Source organism: Artibeus jamaicensis, unplaced genomic scaffold, assembly GCF_021234435.1.
Source record: "Artibeus jamaicensis isolate MK-2021 breed Jamaican fruit bat unplaced genomic scaffold, CSHL_Jam_final scaffold_833, whole genome shotgun sequence".
In the NCBI taxonomy this organism is placed as follows: domain Eukaryota; kingdom Metazoa; phylum Chordata; class Mammalia; order Chiroptera; family Phyllostomidae; genus Artibeus; species Artibeus jamaicensis.
Genome location: NW_026522056.1, coordinates 10,184,126 through 10,199,320, shown reverse-complemented (window position 1 = coordinate 10,199,320; position 15,195 = coordinate 10,184,126). Strand labels below are relative to the sequence as shown.

At 42.5% G+C, this 15,195-nt stretch overlaps 1 protein-coding gene across 7 annotated transcripts in view; it reads left to right on the top strand.

Moving 5' to 3' along the window:
• The window catches only part of UNC5D (unc-5 netrin receptor D), a 482,399-nt gene that overhangs the window by 445,848 nt on the left and 21,356 nt on the right, over positions 1–15,195 (top strand). For all 7 annotated transcript variants that reach the window (XM_053660062.1, XM_053660063.1, XM_053660060.1 and 4 more), the window contains 2 exons: positions 4,070–4,219; positions 11,133–11,297. In XM_053660062.1, the coding sequence (XP_053516037.1) occupies positions 4,070–4,219; positions 11,133–11,297 (315 nt within the window). The remainder of the gene's footprint in view (positions 1–4,069; positions 4,220–11,132; positions 11,298–15,195) is intronic.

Sequence of the window (15,195 nt, the reverse complement as noted above, 5' to 3'; positions counted from 1 at the left end):
AAAAACTAGGTTTTTTTCCTTCTCTGCTGCTCCCAGCATTCTTATTCAGTACCTCTTGGTACTCATTACTTACTTGGCATTAATGTGGATTTAGAATCTAATTTCAAAGGATTTCCTCCAGATGTAGTTCTTGTATTTATCAATAATGCAACCTTGGGAAATATTGTTCACGTAAAGCATTTAAAGAAAAACACCACGGCGACATAATTTTTCTCTGTGTGTGTGTGAGCGCGCTTAAGTGCAATTTTGTCTCATAAATATGTAAATTTGGCCTACTTGGTTTAGTATCCCTGAAGCTCACCTGAATTTTGTTGCCTGTCTCATTAAATCAACATAAAGAGCTCAGCGAGGCACAGAGCACGGGCTTCATGGCCACAGCTCCTGGAACTGGATGACTAGCAGCCCGCAATGGGAAATGATGAAGTGGAGAAACTAGAAAAACCACCCACCAGAGCCTTTAGCTACATGTTATATACAAGAAACCGGCCAGACCCTATTATCTAGTTTAACTGATTAATGCAGATATCAATCTTAAAATAGACTGAACAGAAAATCTTTGTTACATAGGAAGCAGATAGGAAAAAAAACAAGTGAATATCAAGGCCACCCTTGGGGTGGCACATCCCTGTGAGTGACTCAGAGCTCGCTCAACAGAGTCGTTCGTAACACTGATTCCTAACCCAGCCAGGCAACAAAATCATCTGAGAAGCATTTAAAACTCTAGAAGTGCAGGTCCATCCCCTGAGAAGAACACTGTAAGTTAGGGTCATAACTGGGAATTCTGTGTTAAGTAGAATGTATTCTATTGAAGAGTGTTTGAAAGCTTGGGGAGTTTATTTCTTTAATTCTGCCACCAACTGTGCCTTTACAAATATGTAAGTACAATGATTAGTTTGTTGTTGGGCTTCTTTAGTTTTAATAATTAATTGTTTTGCTATAAAATAACTGTAATTGCTTAATATTTTGTGCAAGATTATGAGATGCTTTTATATAGTTGGTTCAATATACGATAAGTTTAAAAAAAGAAAAAATAAATCATAGTGGTATTTAACTTAGGAGCCCTATAGCAGAAAAACTGCAAAGGTACCATTTTCCTCTGTGACAATTGTAAGTAGATATCCATTTTTTAAATTCCTAATATCCTCTACTCTGCATTTCAGGGACTAGTTAGTATATACTACCCTAGGGCAAACACAGATTAACTTATATCATCTTTACATATATTTTGCAACAATGATAAATTATTTATGGGACAGAATTAATAGTAGGCTGACCATCACATTTTCTCCTTTAAAAGAAAAAAAGCAAGCATATTCTAGAAAATGCAGGGAAATTTAAGAGAAAAAAATAATAGACGATGAACAGGTTGCCCTCTTCTAGTCTTAGCTTAGTCACTAACCATGTGGCTTTAGGCAAATGACTTCCTTGGGCGAGGTCTGCATGTTTTCACCTGTAAAGAAGGTGCTCAGTGATCGAAGACTTGATGAAATTCCCTGCTGGTCTGCTGATTCTATGTAGTTTCTAAGTATTAAAATAGCCTAGCTCTCCACTAAGCGATGCATGACCTCAAAGAAAACCATGTCATCCCCTGACCTCTGTTTGCTTCTCCACACCTTCCGGCCAGTTAGGCTTAAAGAAAAGGGGTTACACTATAGAAAGCCTGGTCAAATGTACTTTGAAGAATCACCACTGTTGTTATTCAGTGGCTTAAACATGGTGTTAGTAAGCACATTTTTCATTAGTACTTGTTTCTAAGTTTGCACTAGAATTGCAAAATGAGGTTAGTATATTATCATGCAGATTATTTTGTTTGGCTATGCATAAATGCAACTAAGGAACTGAGCCCTAAAGACAAATAAGCAGCTCACCTAAGACCACACAGAAATGAGATTAGAATCTCATGTTTCCATTTTGATTGACAAGGTTAGTACTCTTTAGGAGTATATGTAGCCCCCAGAAGATTCTTCTGCAGCACGTAAATCCAGAGCACTGTTCCTCTAAAGTAAAACACAGGTACTCAGTATAGCAAGAACCCACCACCTGGTCATCACCTCCAGCCACACACTCTCCACCCTAACCTATTCCAGCTCTGTCTGAGTGCCTTTCTACATGCCTTGCTTGGTGTCTGAAAAACACTCTCCCCCTTTTTCTTCTGGCTAGACCAATTTTACTTGAAGGTTCAGTTCAAATATCACTTCCTCCGTTCATTTCCTGACGCCCTCCCCGGCCTCTCCTCCCACCTGGGTCAGGCACCTTTTGACTTGCCTTAACTTCCCGGGCACACATATATTGCATTACTCGAATACTATGTGCCTCCTGACGCTCTCACTAGACTGAGCCTCTTGGTGGCAGAGACAGATTCATTTCTGCACACCAAAAGTCCAGCCCAAGCATAGCTCCAGTGGACACACATGAATCTCCAAAGAAGGAACCAGTGACTAGCATCTATAAAAGACCCAAAGTCAGCATTTGGAATGAGTTTCCTTCTCTCCCCACCCTGCTGCTTTCCACTGTTTGAGGCTCTCACCAGACGGTGGCGACCATCTTGTTCCACCCAGTTCTTATACCCACAGTGTCATGTACCACTTAGCACAGCATTGTTAGGTACAGTGATTACTACTCCTGTGTGAGGATTTAAATTTAAAGTAATTAAAGTGAGAAATTCAGTTCCTTCATCACTCTAGCCTCTTTCCAGCTGCTTAAAACCATGGTGGCTTAGTGACTACCACTTAGCTGAAAGAGAGAACATTTCCATCATGACAGAGTTCAACACTGACCAAAGGACCCCAAGAAACACCCTACCACTAGCAAGACCAGAGAGCTGAAGAAAATGACATTAGAATTGGATTATTTTAGCCTAAGACAAGAGACTAGCAACCTATTCACATGTACATGAAGGATTAAAGCTAGGCAGCTGCTTCTTACTTAGAAATGTTTTATTCATGTTATTTTATACATAAACAAGAGGTAGATAAACTTTGAAGCTGTTTTACTCACTGGTAATTGAAATTTATATTTATAATTAAAACTTATTTATATTGTATTTATAAACCTATTTGCCTGACTTCTTACAATCTTTTTTTAGAATCTGAAAAGATTATAGAAGTAAAGGTTTTTAGTTTTCTTATTTGTTCCAGCTCTGCAAAAAATTATAACTAAATTAATGGTGATTTTAAAAAATGGATGTAGGGAGGTCTCTTATCTCTAGTAGCCCTTAGAAGCCTCACCCCCACAGCAGTTTAAAATTTTACAGAAGCCTTATCTATTATTTCACCTGCTCTATCATTTATCCAATGTTTCTGAACCGTACAAATTTAGAAGCAATTTAATGGTTTAATGTGCACATTAAATGTGCACATTTAAATGGTTTAAATTCTACATTCAATAGAATATATGTGCATTATGTTTACATAAGATATATTTACAATTTCTCAGTGAAGATGCAGAAGTATTTATCTCAGGAATTTGAATTTTTCCAAGCTAAAACTGACTTGATAACTTATTTTTTGCCTTGGCCTTTGGCATACTAATGTCTATGACCATTCATACAAATAAACATGATATGTTCACTTGGTAGCATCTATTTTGAGCTAAAGGGTATATATGGATAATGTCAATGTTGGTGACAAACAAGTGAACCAGACAGGAAGGGGGCCTGTTTCTACCTTTATTGTGAAATATGACGAGGTGTCAGGTTAGGTACAAAAACATCCTGATTATGGTAATATCAAAAGGAAATTCGTACAGCTTTGGAGAGTCATCATTGTTAAACCTTGCTTGGTGCAATAAAGGTCTTCTGAAGATAGGCATAGTGTATTTAAAAAGCCAAGCAACATAGTAACAAAGAACAGCTGTTTCTTCCTGCCCAAATCCTATTACCTAGGCACTTTTAGTCCTTAGTATTGACCTTGCAAGGGTGTGGGAGGTGGTTAAGAGAGGACTGCATCTGTTGTGCTATTTGTCTAGTTCTGGGAGAAACAGGGGAGTGAGCATTCATATCTATGGGAAGACAAGGTGGAGAGCACTGGAAACTTCACTGTTATGCTCTTCTCTTCCCCCTGTGCTGTAGGAAGTGGTTTCAGATGAAAGGCATCAAGGTGGACAGCTACTGGAAGAACCAAAGCTGCTGCATTTCAAAGGGAATACCTTTAGCCTCCAGATCTCTGTCCTCGACATCCCCCCATTCCTCTGGAGAATTAAACCGTTCACTGCATGTCAGGTACTGGCCAATTGGGTTTCTAACAGAAATAGCATTGCTTTAACCAGCAAGCATGTCACAGACCCTGGGGAGGGTACTCTTGACGTTCCCCCTCCTCTAAAAGAGTGACTATAATCTCAAAACTGTCAGAGAAATGGAACAGTTTGGGATACACATGGATACTTAAACATATTGTCATAGATTCACAGGTTTCTAACAGGTGGGGGAAAGGTGTTTACTGTCAGGTAGTGTGACACCTCTCTCCTGTCCTGTTCGTGTTATTGCTCAATATAGGTGGCGCCTGGTGATTTAACAACTGAGCAAGGTTTGTACATTGGTCTGTTTTTATTAAAATCAACTCATCACAAGATACTGTTTTAATCATGTTCAGTAATTAAAAAGCTGGATGTCAATGAGCAACCTTTCAAGGGTCATTGTGAGCTGTAGAAAGTGGAAACTGGCCAGGTGGGAACAAGAGGTCCAGGTCCTAAATACATTAATTTCCTGCTACCAAATGAATTGGGCAAGATGTGAAGAAGAAATTATAAATTCAGAGGCAAAGAGAGGAAAATGTGTAAAGATCTCTTAACATACGACTCTGTCACTAAAGTCTTCGGAAATGCCCAGTAAGTTCTGTTGCAGCCAGCTGGTCTACCGTAGTTTCTTAAGCCAGACCCATTGCTGCTTCAATGACAGGACATTTCCTTAACCCTGGAAAAGCATCTATTGGACTCGCTGGTCTGGAATCACAGGAGGCTTTTGAATGTCATTCTCCTCATCAACGTAACATGTAGAGCCCCAGCCTTTGTGAACAGAGACCAGGCCGTTAAAGAGGTAATTAAGGTTAAACGAGGTCCTGTAGGTACACCCTAATCAACCCTTTGGCCAAGTCACAAAGAGAAAAACCCTGATTGCGCCATAAGAGAAAAAGTTGAACTGCCAACCCTTTTAACTTCGGAGGTTCAGAATTTTCAAACTGGACAAGTTATATTTTCCTATCTACTTTTCAGGCTTCTCATGACCCTGAGAATTGCCCTTTTATGTACAGTTTCAGTGCATTCGAGGGAATAATAACTTCTCTCACAGCTCTGAACAATTTTTTTTGCCACATTCAGCATATTTCCTCATGGACGGAGGTCTTCCATGGATAAATATATTGTTTAAGATGTTCTAGGCCTATGTGTCCCTGTTTCCCCAGAAGGCGGTATTCAAAGCTTCTGGTGGAAACTGAACATCAGGGCATTCTGAAAACAAGCACCAACAGTCATGTAAATTCCTCTGTGTTGACCTTGATAGGTTTAAGGTTGTCACCTCCCTGGACCTCATGCAAGGGACTCAGTCCAATGTAACTATTAAGTGTAACACCTGGAGACCAAAAATCAGGTGAAAAACATAACCTTTCGGCAGCACTTAAACACTGATTCCGACACCAGGGGTTTCAGAGCGAACTCTGGGCAGAAAAGGCTCGGAGGCTAAATGCTCCCCGACCTCAGAGGATGCAGCAGAGCAGGCAGAGCTAAAGGGCATTGGCTCTCAGGAAACCCAACAAGCCGTACTGCTGGGACGGGTTGGATTGCGTGCAGGTTGTGAACATGCATAAATATTTGCCTTCTGTAATTGAGCATAATTTGAAAGAGTCTTGGAAGGCTGAGAAACAATTTAATTTTCTCTGCACCACGAGGCTCGCCGCTGAGTGTTCGTTTCCACTTCATTTTTCTTGCCCACAAATGACTTTCTGCTTTATTCCCCTTCTATCTCCACCACCCCTGCCACCCATTTTCTTGCCCCCATCATCACTGAAAATCCCATGTCTTGTGTGACTACATATATGGTGCTTGTCTTCAATGGCCATGCTGAGTTTGCTCCAGGGCATCAGATGGCTGTCAGTGCTTTGGGAAGGGCTTGTGTTCAGCCTGCTTGAACCTCCTGTAGCACATTGTGTGCACTGACATACTCGGCATGGAGCACAGAGAATGGCTTTGCATTAGGACTTAGTGGACAGGAACTAACAGAGAGCTGCCAAGGGACAGAAACTCCCACAACCATTTCTGACATCATTTATGGGTCCCTCCTACAACTGGCAGACCTCCCTGCCATTTTCTCCCACCTTCCAACCTTGTGCATGGGAGACTTGTGGCATCCTGTCTTCTTCTTCTTCTCTCCCTTTAAATCAGGAATCTGGGAGTCAACATATTCCAATTGGTACCCAAGGCCTACTTTCTTTAGAAACATTCCTGTTTTCTTCCAGGAAAGGTGGGCTGCCCCCAGGGAGGTACTTGCCTGGGAGGTTTCTAGTGCAGAGAATACGTCCTCTGTCAGATACCAGCCAACCACAGGAGAAATGTGTTTTGAATGCTATGAATTCAAGGTTAGCCCCAGAGCTACGGGATGAGAGCCTTTGTGTAGGAGGACAAGCTGGGTTTTAAACCTTGTTGGTTGAGGTCCTGGAGGGTTACACTTCATAGGAGGCTGTGCTACAGCCCTGCTGATTGTGAAGCCAGGTGTGGTATGTGGGAGGAGAGAGAAGGCTGTGTGAGTTCTTAGACCTGGTTGCAAAGTATCCACCAACTTTGATTTCGAAGAACAAATGAGGCCCACTATGCTAGTCTTCCCAAAATCAACAACTAATTACACCCCTTTTCATCTCAGGCTTTTTTTTTTAAGACTCTGCCACCATTAGGGTCATGCTACTGTCCCCTCCACATATTCGGGAACCCTCCTCTTAGAAGTAAATATCTCTGCCCTCAACAGGTTCCTGGGTGATGCCTGTTGCTGCATCATGGCTTCATTTAGTCCCTGCTGGCTGTGGACTGGAGAAGCTGCAATAAATAATCTACTATAAAATATTATTTTATTCTTTTTAAATCCTCCAATACACAGCATCAGGCTCTCACCTCCCCGGGGTAATAGCAGCTGCCTGTTCAGCATGCTCTGTGGCTTGGAGAACCCAGTGCCTCTCCCCTGCTGGGACGTGATGTACGTTCTCTCTCCATCTGCCAGGAGCCTAATTATAATGGGAATCAAAAGGAAACATGTCCGGAGTTCCTTAAACACGCACACCTTTGCTCCCCACTGTCCTCCCCTATTCCTTACCCCCTCGTTCCTCTCAGCTCAGAGAGCATCTTGGTGTTTTGGGTTTTGTTTTGGTTTCTGAATAAATAAAAGGAAAGATGATTATCCTGAAAACACAATAATCACAGTGCTTCTAAACTTATTTTTTAATGTTTTGTGGAGTGCTAATGGCAGCTGCCACTCAAGTCAACAAAAAAACATATTCTTTTGATACTTGTCATAAAACCGGATTTTTAAAGCGCCTTGGTTGTGTGCCGTGGAGTGGAAAGAAAAGAGGACCTTTGCGTTGTGTGCTGATTCTCATGTCTTCAGGCAAGGACAGATTATGTCTGCAGTGGGCATTTCTCTCCTACCTTTCTTCCAGTGTTTTCAAGAAAATGTGTGAGAAATTTAGCAGTGAGACCAGAGCAGACACTTTTCAATAAACGGTCAGTGTCGCTGCGGGGTGAGGGAGAGGTAGCTTTTCCTAAGATTCACATCCACTACAGAAAGCGTAGGTTTGCTTCGGAGCTGGACCTGGAGTTCAGCTCCGTCTGGCCCTGCCAATCCAAGAGCTTATATTACAATGCAATGAATTAAATTTCAGTGGTAGAAAACAAAAGGTTCCTCAGCTAGGTTAGTAAGGCAAAACCATCTTAATTAAGCAAAACTGCTCATTCACCAGACGCCTAGGTTAGAGTTAACTTTCCCTGGAGGGTGTGGTGCAAAGTAACTCTGTAAACATTGACTGGTTTGAGGAAGAGTGTTCCTATGAGGGTACGAACATGAGAACGGAGAGAGAGAACAGGACAACAGATGAGGGAAGCTCTCCAGGGCCCTGCGGGGGACTGTGTTTAGCACGGCAGGCATCGAGGGGCTGTTTTCTGCCCCGCCACCCCAGCAAAGAAATCTTGTAATGAGAGGTGGTCTGGTCACATGGGTGCCCCCTCCCACTCGTGATTAGAGGTAAAAGAGAGACCACAATGCTGTTTCCTGAAGAACACCCATCAACTGCTTTCTGGTTGCTTCTTTGGGGAGGCGCTAGCCCCTTGTCAGCTCTGTGCAGTGGTGGCTGGAGGCAGGAAGACCAGGGGGCGAGGTTACTGAGGTTTGCTATGATACGGGGAGGGGAGAGGACCATAAATGGAAACAGGAAAACTGTAAAAGCATGCCAGTGAGGTGGTGATAATCAGTTGTCAAAAAGTAGAGTTGCCAAAGGAAAAGGCCAACTAACATGATTTGTGCTGATTAGGCCTACAGTGCCAGTGATGGGTGGGAATGAAATAAATACCAGCGAGGTAATTGCTGGAGTCCTCCACAGAGAGATGGCCCCTGGGCACATATGAGCAGTGGGACCTTTAAGAGCTCAGCAGGCAGACAGGGAAGCACTGGAGGCTGGAGTACGAGGTAAAAGTTACTCCTGTGCTCTGGAAAACAGATGGAGGCTCAGGAAGAGAAGCAGGAAAAGGGCCAGATCGGACCAGGAGAAGAAATGGCAGAACTTCTGAACCCATACTATTTCTTTTATCAGGGGTAGGATTTTGTGCAGACGCAGTCATTCATGAGTGTTGTAGGGAAAATGACGTCCCCTAAACGTTGCTGGCAGGGGCACCAATCAGAAGTGCCCTCCAAGATGAGATCATCAGTAAAAGCCTCTGTACAGGAAGAAAGTGGAAAAACAGCTCCATCCCGTGGGCCTGTACTGACTGGCCTGCTGGTGGTATAAGCGAGCTGTGGCCCAGCTGGGGCTCCCTTAGTGGCTCTTAGCTTAGAGCTTCTCCCAGCATTTTCTAGAAGAGGACAGTCCCTGTGCACAACCCATCGGCGCACCTTTCAGAGTTGTCCACCTTACGCCAGTTTCTAAGAGAGCTTCTTCAACTCCCCTAGAGTCTAACTAGAGAATTGTTTTGGTCAAGAAAACAGCAACCACTTAAGCTGTTTCAGACAAGCAGAAACTCAGTCGAGGGAGTTAGGAGCTTATAGAACTTCTAGAAAGCCTGGGAGAGCCAGGGTCAGAGAAAGCCGCCCATGAGACTAGAAAACCAGCCAGTTCGGGAATTTCAGGGAACGGTGCTGAGGCCCACGGCTCTCAGAGGAGTGTCCAGAAGCTCTGCACAGCTCACTGTGCTGACAGCCAAGGTCTTTGGGCCTTTGCTGATGTCGGAGGGGCAATAGTGGCTTCGGTTCTTCCTCTACTGCCCAAGTCTAGCACAAGTGACCCTGAGGGGCAGGATGGAAATGTGAACTCCCTGCTGTCGAGGGCATCTGGGAAATGTAGTGTTCAGGCTTCCAGCCCCTGCCCTGCAGGGGAGAACAGAGAATGGCGGAGCGGCATTGCATCCCAACAGCCCGCATCCTGCACACGATTACAGTCAAGGAAACAGCACACAGTATCACACACACAGACCTTCTTTGGGGCCTTGTTTCTACATCTTGAGATAAAGGTCCATTGCCTTTCCCTTGATTCAGGCTTAAGAGCAAAGGAATGAACAAAAGTGCACAGTGCTTGCATTCCTTGCTGGGATACAGGGTTAATGCTTGAGTTGCCCTCTCGTACTCCCTGAGAGCTGGCTCTCCTGTCTTTGGGTGCGCAGTAACCTAAAGTCCACACCCCCACGTCCCCCTACCAGGGAGTATCCACAGTCAGGCCCTGGGACACTGCCATCATGACGATGAGGAAATCACCACAAGCGTGTGCAGCAGAGCTCAGGAATAACTAGGTAAGTCCTAGTTCTGTAAAAAGAGAAGACTGAATTTTAATCATGGCCCATGGTCTTATAACACACGCTGACTTTATTACCAATCGCACTTCAGAGTTGCAACCTCCAGACCACCTTCCAATGTTAGTATCAGAGGAAACTATGTTTATGGCAACAGATAAAGGTGCGAATTGATGAGAGGAGAGAAAAAGCAAAGTGAGGACTACCGTTACTAGAGGCTGGACATGCAGAATCATTGCCAAGGACCCAGCCTGATTCAAGGAGGCATGAGACTTTTTAGTAGATGAAAGTACATCAGTTTCTGATATTCTGACCTCAGGATATCGACCGGACCCAAGCACAGTCCATTCAGTGGCAAACACGAACTGGTAAAGGGGTAGATAGAGGGTGATCTCTATAGATTTTACAATGCCCCCCCTCATTTAGTAAAAATGATTTTTTGCTACTCAGTTGTCTCTAAGTCCCTGGAGAGTAGGGACTGAACCTAATTTCTCATCTCTTATGGCTTATCCAGTCGAATGCCTGGGCATTAGGAGGCAGCACACGCAGCCTGTGAAACAGGTAATTGAATGAGAAGCTGGCAAACCAGACCACTGTGGGGCAGCCCGGTGTGTCTGTCTCTCTGGAATGTGGGTATGTGTGTGTGATTTTGCAGCAGGTGTAATTTTTATGCTGGATACATTAGCAATATTGTGTTCTGTGTATACAATTAAGCATGAGTGTGTGGTATAGGGAAAAATTCTGGTCGATTAGTTTTTTAGCATAATACGCATTTATGTGAGAAAAGAACCCAGACCCCAGGCTTAAGTTGAAGGATGGCCCGTAGGTGCGCTCTAAGAATGTTTTAAATGGAAAAGCATTATGATTCATATTTGATGGCGTTTTTTCTAATTGTATCACCAAGTGAAATCTGAGCTCTCGCCATGTGTTTTTGGAATTTGAATGTTATCCATTGGAATTGACATTAATTACTTTTGTACTGCTTGGCATATGCTGGAACATTATTTCTACAACAATTCCACCAAAGTCACTTAGGCAATTACCTCTGCTGCAATCATCGTCATCACCATCATAATTATTGCTATTAAGTCTCTCCTGTTCTCCACTCATCCCAGCCAGGCGCCGCACGCCTCAGCCCTCATCTCTCCCCCTTCTCCCCGCAGGAAGTCCCGTTCTCCCGCGTGTGGTGCAGCAACTGGCAGCCCCTGCACTGTGCCTTCTCCCTGGAGCGCTACACGCCCACCACCACCCAGCTGTCCTGCAAAATCTGCATCCGACAGCTCAAAGGCCATGAACAGATCCTCCAAGTGCAGACATCCATCCTAGAGGTGAGTCCTTGGTCTACAGGTCTCTCCACCCCACGTCTAAAGGGCAATTAGAGTAATATACCTATCACGGTGGTGCTATACAAGGAGCTGGAAAGAGCTTCAAAGTGCACTCTTTTAACCCTCATTACTGATTGGACAAATCATTTGGCCTTTACTTTCTCTGACAACTCTACCTTTTGAAAACTGACCATCTCACTCATTGTCATTCAACTCTTTTCATCTTCATTACTGATAAAGGAGAAGAAACCTTTTCTCAGGCTTCAGATTAAACTGAGCTCACCACTGGTCAGGGAAACAATGCATCAGAACTTAGGGTCTGAGAAGGGACCTTTGGGGAGGGAACTGCTACAGAGCTGTTTATTCAGAAATCCACCAGCAATCTAACAATAGTCCACAGCAGGCTCAGAATAGCAGCTCAAATTCATTACTAGCCGACGGTAGAGTTGAGACATGCACATGCCAGAAAGAGGCACAAGGTGACCAGCAGACAGCTGTCCGTCACTTCTGACTAGTTCTCTAGGAGTCAGTGGCCCCATTTGTGTTATTTCCTAATCAGGGCCTCGGCTGACCCTCCAGGCTCAAGGTTCTGTACATCCATTTCCATTAAACCGAGATTCATCAATACAATAAGATAGAGTAGGTATTAATCAATTTTCTTACTTTGTGGAATGAGAAGTGCAAAGAGGGGAAGGACTTTGTCCAATGACATATCGCTATTGAAGGGCAGAGCTAGACTGGGAGTCAAAGGGAACATTCGCTGAAGGATAAGGGATAGCTGCCCTGACCAGAGTGGCTCAGATGGTTGGGCATCATCCCACAGATCGAAAGTTTGCCAGTTCAATTCCTGGTCGCGGCGGTGCATGCCTGGGTTGCAGGTTCCGTCATCAATGGGGGGGAGAACGAGAGGCAAAGGATCCATGTTGCTCTCTCGCAATGATGTTTCTCTTTCTGCCTCTCTCCTTCCCCCCCTCTCTAAAAATAAATAAATAAAACCTTTAAAACAAAGATACCTGATGCCGGCCATGATTCTGATTGGCATCCCCCTCCGCCCAGTGGTTTTTTGAGAGTGGATGGAGAGAGAGCTGAGGAGTAGAATCAGGGCAGGCGTGTGATGCTTCTGTTCAGCTATTCTAATCCCTGGCCCATTTAGAAAAACACATTTTACTGCTCAACTGTACAATGCGTGTGTGTATACACATTCATGCACACATACATATTTTGTGTAAATATATAAATAACATATGCATATTTGTTTCGTTTTGGGAGAAGGTTTAACACATTTTGTATACATACATCTCAATTTCAGGGTTTTTTTTTTCTTTGAAAACTTATAGCCTTATAGTATTGTCACTTCCCTGCATTCTCATTTTAATTCATTGTTCATGCAAAATGAATATTGCTAATTCCCCGAACAGTGTTTCTGAGGAGCGGTTGGCTTTCCAAAGGACTGTGTCTCAAAATTGATAGCTGTCTTAACTGACATGTTTATACAGTATTTGCATTCATTATCGCCAATTAGCATTATGTACTAAAGTAGTTTTGATGGGGAAGGTATATCCAGAAACCTGGGTAGGATATTTTTAGAGTACCTTTCCTGAACAGTCATGGCATATTTAACACAACACATTTCAAAGTAAAATAAAAATTGCACTAAAGTTTTAAAATAAAAACCAAAGGAAAAAAAACTAAAGTTTTCCTTCCAGTATTCAGAAGCAAGAAGGAAAAGGCAGAAAATAAAGAAGGCTCTGATGCATACCGCCCAGAGGGTCTGTCAACAGGTCAACTTAGGAATTCTAAGTTTAAAAAATTTATTAAGGCACTCAGATACTGAGGATCCACTTCTGCCTTTACAGAATATCTATGTAAAAGGAATGTGATCGAGTTGATACATCCCGGCACTTTTGCTCTTTGCTTAAGTAAATCCTGAAGTGCGTGAAAGAAAAATGAGCTAATAAACGTCATCTCATCCCTTACTCTCCAATTCCTTCTTTAATGCTTCACCAAGTTTACAATCACTTTGAAATGCCTTGAAGAAGATAACATCACAGTATCTCTTTATAAAAGGAGGCAAGTATGCAAATAATATTTAGATATTCAGTGTTGGACTACATTCATCCAATTTGTAGGCTCCTGCATTTTAGAAGCTTTATGAGCCCTTCTGATCCTGTAAGGATCGTTTTATTAATTGCTTCAAGTGTCACTGCTGGAATCCGGCCCAGCACATCTTCAGCTCTTTGGAATAAACTGCATTTCTTAGGCAAATCTAATTTGTTATAATTTCTTATGTGAGAAGAAAATTAATAACTTTTGAAAGCCACTCTATTTCCAGGCACCATTTCATGGGCTTTCACATACAACCGTCAGAGCTCTGTGGATTAGTATTATACTATGACAATTTACATGCTATAACAGACTCAAAGAGGTCAAGCTTCATATCCAAGGTCACAGAGCTAATAGGATGGGTAGCCAGAGTTCCCTGCAGAGATACCTGACCTCAAGATCAGACTGGGTCTCCATACGATGCTGCTTCAGGATCGCAGTCAAGGAGGTCTACTTCAGCAGTCCTAACTTGGGCCTCGTCCATGATGTAAGCCTTCTCTTTAGAGACTTTGGCACTAGAGACACAGCACAGCACCGGGGATTCGGTCTATGACAGTACATGAAATTTGGGGGAGTCTTTCCTTGAAACTGTAGAAGGGTGAGATGTAACTATCTGTGTGATGGGCTAAAGTAAGAGTTCATTCTCCAGATCTTGAAGAACAGAACAGATTTCCCACATTCAGGTCATCCTGCCAAGAGATGTCTGGATTGAATGATCACTCATGATCCTTCCAACCCTAGGACTGTCTCCCTCCTTGGGAAAGCATACATCTGGTGCTATATCTGATGAGCAAAAACAATCTCCTTCTGAAAAATGACTTGGCCTTTGTGGTAGATGGCTTGAGAAACAGTGAAGATATATAAAGGCCTGAAAAACAGGGATTACCCGGGGAGAAAGTAGGATACATTCCAGATACGGGTCTGTATCAATCAGGAGTAATAGATCAGTGGTTAAATTGTATATTTCACGGCCACTGGACTGAAAGAGGCTGCATTGGGTAGTTTTAATAAGTTAATAATAGGGTTTTATTGGTTAATAATAAAATTATAATGATAAGGAACTAAAAATTCTGAGGATTTTAAAAGATTTTGTTGAAATACATTTTTAATATCTCCCTTCCTCCAAAAGTCCCTGCATATTTAGGTTTGAGGCTCCCAATTTCTACCTTACTTTAATGGATTATCTTAGAGTTGCCATTTCATGATTTTAACAATGGAACCATAACAGGTAAAAGCGACACATATACACATGTGTATACATAATGATATAAAATATTGTGCATACAAAGTAGTATTGACTTTAAATATCTAAATGCAGCGATTATTCTCATTGAAGGCATTTGGTTCTGTATGCTCAGCCTCACACCCGTCATATTCTTCCATGCCTCTCATCTGCAAGATAAACACAATCATTCATATCTTCTCACACTAAAAATTATTTCAGTGATCAAGTTAATACATCTTTTCTGTTCTTTAAAGTGGCCATTATGTCAATCTTTAGAGGTAAGTTGGTTCTCCTCAGATTTAACCACACTGAATTAACTAATGAGTATCATCAATTGATAGTCTATAAAGCCATGGTATCAGCCATCTAAAAAGTGTGAACAAAAGTGCACAATTTTGGTAATATTGAAGAGATGAATATTCAGGTAACTTATTTCATCATTTCTTCTTCATGTAATATTATTTAATAATATATTTTTTTGGTAGAAACAACTCCAAATTGTAATCTTACTTGTTACAATTTTCCCTTCAAGCAATTTCTCTTATCTTTCTTCCAAAAGTGGTAGAAGTTGGG